Raw genomic sequence first — 6000 nt, forward strand, 5'->3', positions numbered from 1 at the left:
CCAAAACACTTTACTTTTATTTGGCCTGCAATATTTAAAAAAAAAAAAAAAAAAAACTAGAAACTTGCTTGGCCCATACCTGTAAAGTTATGCATCCTTGGTATAAATTAAATATCAAGGGGAAAAAAATTATAAAAATTTCACTGGATTTCAGATCATCTTCAAAGTACAAAATTACAACTACAGTAAGAAGCTGCATGCTGTCTTCTACAACAATTCAGGAATTGAAGTGAAAAGGAACCAATGTTCTATCAAGGCTAGATAAAAAAGCTAATTCAGGATTTAATTAAAATGTGACCTTAGAATGACTGTCTCCATGACCATAGACAAGTTAATGCTTATAGAGGAATGTTTCATTGCCGATTTCTAAAAAGCATACTGAACTATAATGACTTCCAGTCATTTCAGCTTTGCATATAGATTGCAAATGCAGTTATGTTCAAGATGTATTGGTCTGTCCAAAGTAAAGCACACTGCAAGCATAAGGGACTCATGCACTTCAGGATATCCATAAGGTTGATCTTTTAGAGAATAGATCAAGGTTGCTAGCTGGATATATGGTTTGAAAGTAACATGAAGATTACATTTATGAATAGTCTCTGGCTACATTGTATAAGCTATACGTTTGCTATTTGATCTTGTGGCCTAGATATGTTTTGAGAGCATTTAAATAGCCAACATCTAAAAATATTTAGATTTTACTATAATAAAAGAAACCAGTCTTTACTCAGACATACTAGTTACATCCACCATAGATGGCTTATCCTTTTCTGTTTACAGGACACCTACAAAACACTGAAAAGGCACTCAAATGGTCACCACTATCCCTTCAATAATACAATATCCTCAAGACATTTCAAACAGAGACAGTTGTTCTATGACACAGCCCTTGCCACACAATTTAAAGGGATAAACTACTGATGGTGACTCCCACCCAAATTCTAGGCTACATTCAAAAAGATAAGTTATTCATGAATATAATCTTCATAGCACACATCTAGCTAGCAACCTCATCTCTTTTCTGAAGCAGAAGCCTTACTTACACATCATGGAATAAGTCGTGTGCCTGAACTTGGGGCAGACTAGCAGATCTGTTAACATCTATCTATTTCATACTTGACTTCTTTGAATTATTATTTTATTTTATTTTATTTTTTTTTTAAAATCCAGATCTTAGAAATTGTCTTGATATGATTCCTTTTCAGTTATAATTTGTGCTCTGAAGGTTCCAGTTTGAAATCCAGCAAAATATTAATAGCAAATCAATTTATTGACTGTCTTCTGTTTCATTTGACATTGATATTTTCAAAATTTGAAGCCATCTCAAAATGCAATTCATTTTGAAAATGAGAAAAGGCAAAAAAGCTGGAAGATTATATCATTACATGTATGAAAAAAAAAAAAAAAGAAGTTGTAGTCAACTTTGTTTCAATGTTTCCAGAATTATTTATTTCTTTATATTATCACTTGAATTAATAATTGATTTAAAAGGCAAATCCATATCTTAAGAATTCATACTCGCATACATGGCAAATTTATTGATTACAGATAAAATGAATAAAATATTAAACTGAAAAATTAATTTTCAGCTACTCGTCATTTCTTTAACAATGGCACACTTGCTAGCATTACTATGTTGACTATCAAATCAGTGTTGAAAACAGATGCAACTAGATCTTTGCACATGTATCATGCTTACAGTTGTATGTATAAAGTGACCCAAAGTGTATGTAAGCTTATTATATCTTAGTAGTTAGTTGTGAAAATAGTGATTGTAACGATTTTCTTAGCCTCATTTATCATAACAAGGCAAATTTTATGTTTATGATTAATGGAGAAATCAATTTGCTTTTATTCCATATTGACACACAAAAAATTAGCTACTGCGTTTTTCTTTTAATCAATTTACTCATTTGTTTTCAAATTTTCATTAAAACATTTAATAAACAAGAAGGGCTTTGCTCTGGATATAAATATGGTTTATGCCTCCAATAAGTAACGATGAAATATTAATTTCATGCAAGATGAGTTATGCTACATTACTGTTATGTGTGGACAAATATTTTTGAGCATTCACTACACTAGATCTGAGGTTAAAGTTTCTTTCAGAGCCCTTAAAAAATAATCCTTGTTCTGGTGTGACTTTTTTTCTTGACTACTTGTATTAGAAACTATAACTCATTTTAGGAATGTTAGTCAAGTGAGTAATATTTATTATCCAATTAGTTTCACAGATTTTTTGCTATCGGCATCTTCAGGGATACAATTGGTAAGCGATATGAAAGTAACAGACTAGGTTTTAACTCACAGTTCTAATTCTTACAAAATTAGTACTGTGCATGAGACATACGCGTGTCGCGGGTACAAGATTTATTTGTTGAGAGACATAATGTAATTGGCATGAAAGCTCATTTCTTTAGTGATCTAATTAAAATGAATTCAGGCCTTTCTTCCCACTACCAACCATCTTATTAAGTGTAATAAGAGTCATGTGCCCTATATAGACGAGAACTACCATTCCAGAACCTTCAAGGAAGCTGCTACAGTCACCCGTTCAACAGGAAACCTAAATAAGAATCAAGGTCTAATCCTACCGGATATTTGGAAAAGTTTAATTAGATCACTAAACACTAAAGAAATGAACTTTCACGCCAATTACATTATGTCTCTCAACAAATAAATCATGTACCCGCGACACACGTATTGTCTCACGCACAGTACTAATTTTGTATGAATTAGAACTGTCAGTTAAAACCTAGTGTGTTACTTTCATATCGCTTACCAACTGTATCCCTGAAGACCCCGATAGCAAAAAATTGGTGAAACTAGTTGGATAATAAATATTACACTTGACTAACATTCCTAAAAATGAGTTATAGTTTCTAATCTGGTTCTTTTGGAGCCAATTACATTAAATTACCTAACGTATTTTAAGAATGGTCAGAAATAAGTATTATTTCAGATCAATTACTATAGAGCCAAATCAATTAGCAAATGATCATAATAAAAATGTTGAAGATTTATATTAATACTAGGGGGCTCTGCCCCCCCCCCCCCAAGTGCCTATGCCACCGAATTCTCCCCCCCCCCCCCAAGTTCCAGGCTGGTAGACCGGTTCTCCTTGAATTCTAATGACTCATGGGGCTACCTTCACTTGTCATTTCTGGAATCTTGATATTGGATAAGGATAAAAAAAAAAAAAAAAAAAAAATCACAATGTCTTATGGAAAAGTTTTTATTTATAACACTTCTTTCCATACAATATTTTTAATACTTTTAGAACTTTGAATCTTTACACCTGCTTTCAAACAACACCTTGAGGTCAGGTATTTTGTAGTTCATTTTATGCAATCTTGTATTTCTTATGCAAGTGATACTTTTACCATGCAATTAATATCAAATGTTTTTCATTACTGCGCATTGGAGTGTGTGTGTGTGATGCACGGGACAAATAAATTTAACCACTGAAACCATTTCATCCCCTTTATTTCTGATACCTCTGCAATGAGTCATCATAACCGTTCGAGTACTTGACCTTCACCTAACTAAACACATTAGTAATGTAGATAAGCTTAATTTTTTTTTAGTTTGTTTCTATAAAAAGAAACTTACTCAATCAAAAAACATTTTGTAATAATTTATTGAAATTAAAAACGACGACTTTTTTTTAGTTTATAATTTTAAAAAGATATAAGAATTTGAATTTCTAACACTATCACATTAGAGTTGGATAAATTCAGAAAAGAATGATACCAAACATATATATGTAAAATTTAAAATAGGCCCGATTTAAAACATTTCAAATTTCGGCTTATATATATATATATATATATATATATATAGAATGGTTGTAAATAAGTTTTTTTAACCTTGGGAATAATGTATATTAGGCTTAAAATAACCAAGTTTATAAAATTACTTGGTAACCCTAATATATAGAATGGATCTATATATATAAGTGAATACCAATACTGACATGCAATTCCTTATCTAAAGCTAATAATGTGAAACTTAACCATTAGCAAATTAGACTACTAACACATCAAAAAGAAATAATAACCTTCCTAGTTTCAATGCAGACAGTAAAACACTGAATTTCAAAAATAAAGAAGCAGAAAACAAGTAGGAGCTGGTTGGGAGGGGGGGGGGATTAGTTACCTATAAGTGCTTAAATATACGCAAGATGTAAATTAAAACCATTCCACAACAAACTTATTAAATATATGAAGATAAAACAAAGTGACAACACACACATCAAAAGATAATTACAAGAAATTGGTGAGTTTATTCTCAGAATTCCTTATACGCTTTTTGCAGTAATTGCAAAATTCGTAGGAATGGCTAATTTTCATATGGTATCATGCAGAACAGTTTATATCCTTGGAAATTTCAAGAATTTTCATAAGATTCCATTAACACTTAACGAATGCAGTTTGCGGTCTGTTATTTCAAAAACTACTGAAGGGCGAACGTTTTTTTTGGGGAGGGGGGATTGTTCTACGATATTATGAAATTAAGGAATTGCTTGTAAAAATTTCGAAAATACCATGAGTAAATCTGTTCTTCGCTAATATCCCGAATATTCTATTTCTCTTAATGCCGTTAGTTCTGCTGGCAACTGTTAAAGATATTTTATCTCGAATGTTAAATAATAGCATTAATGTAATTACAAAAGCATTTTGTATTGAGCTGCAGCCTGAAAATAACCTGCTGAAAACAGCAATGATGAAATCAATAACGCAAGAGCAAATCTAAATCCGCAGTGCCGAACAAAACTGCAGAATTATGTTAGGGCGAAAAAAAAAATTCATCTGTGATATGATGATAATTGTCGATATGCGATGTTACATAAAAATTTCATTCCAATGAACTATGTAAATTTAAGAATGCGGGAAAGGCTCTGGTATTTTTAACATACTTACCAAAACATCATAACAGATTTCACGTAATTCCTTTTCAACTTTTTCTCGATATTCTCTAGCCATTTGTTGTTTCTTTTCACTTCCTTCTGTTTTTTGCTCTATGCTAGATATAACCCTCCAAGAACTCCGCCTTGCCCCCACTACATTTTTATAGGCGACTGATAGCAGATTCCGCTCTTCATTACTTAGCTCCACGCCCGTTTCTGTGACTTGTTTCATTGCTGCGGCCATGTCATCGTAACGTTCGGCCTGTTCTGCTAGCTTAGCCCTCTGAACCAATTCGTCTTTATCCATGACCGGGGTTATGATAACTGCAAATGAAACATTGAATATCTAGAATCAGCAGGACTAAAGATGTAAATACACAAGATGCACTAATAAAACATATACGAAATGCATAGCAATGCAAAAGGGCAAACATATATCAAAATGGCGGACTAGGTCCATGTCACCGTTGGTGCACGTTGCGATCTATGACAAAATAACTCAGCATGCAACATAATCATATCAAGTAGGCTATTTCTGCACAAACACTAATGCAACACGTAAGAGCATTACTAAAACTATCCATAAGCAATTAAAAAAATCTCATACCGTTTTCTGAACAGTCACAGACACTTCTCCAACAAGCAGATGTATCGCCGGTAGAGCAAGATACCTTCTTGGACTACGGGGTCACATATTTGTTAAAGCACGAGACATGACGTCAGCAGTTGCTTAGTGACGAGTCCTCTGCGTCTCATTTTGCAGTAACTTTCTCTCTAGCCAAATAAATGCTTCCTTCATTCATATACGCAAAACACGCCTTTGACTAAACACTGTTTTCGCACAAATTTACAGATTTATTATATAAAAATCTATGCGTTTCTAGTGTGAGTAAAGAAATTCATTTTTTCATACGCATGCGCGTTTCAAATATATGTCAAATGACTCATTCTTCTTTAGTTACACATGGACGATAAGGGTGCGATGCAGTATCTAGCATAATCGCAACTTTGGTTATCAATATCGTAGCATTCCTAGTGAACCAACTTTTATTTAGTTAGTTAGTATCACCCAATACAGAAGTCTGCAAATT

General features: G+C 32.8%; 1 protein-coding gene across 1 annotated transcript in view; it reads right to left on the reverse strand.

Moving 5' to 3' along the window:
- LOC150106881 (14-3-3 protein zeta-like) overlaps positions 1-5673 on the reverse strand; it is a 93605-nt gene extending 87932 nt beyond the window's left edge. Inside the window, exons 1-2 of the mRNA XM_090392789.1 lie at positions 5517-5673; positions 4923-5233 (exon numbers count right to left, since the gene is read on the reverse strand). Of these exons, the coding sequence (XP_090248915.1) occupies positions 4923-5216 (294 nt within the window). The 5' untranslated portion in view covers positions 5217-5233; positions 5517-5673. The remainder of the gene's footprint in view (positions 1-4922; positions 5234-5516) is intronic.
- Between the last annotated feature and the right edge of the window lie 327 nt (positions 5674-6000).

The sequence above is a fragment of the Typopeltis vanoorti genome, chromosome 5, assembly GCF_054136105.1.
Source record: "Typopeltis vanoorti isolate ZY-2024b chromosome 5, IOZ_Tvanoo_1.0, whole genome shotgun sequence".
Taxonomy (NCBI): domain Eukaryota; kingdom Metazoa; phylum Arthropoda; class Arachnida; order Uropygi; family Thelyphonidae; genus Typopeltis; species Typopeltis vanoorti.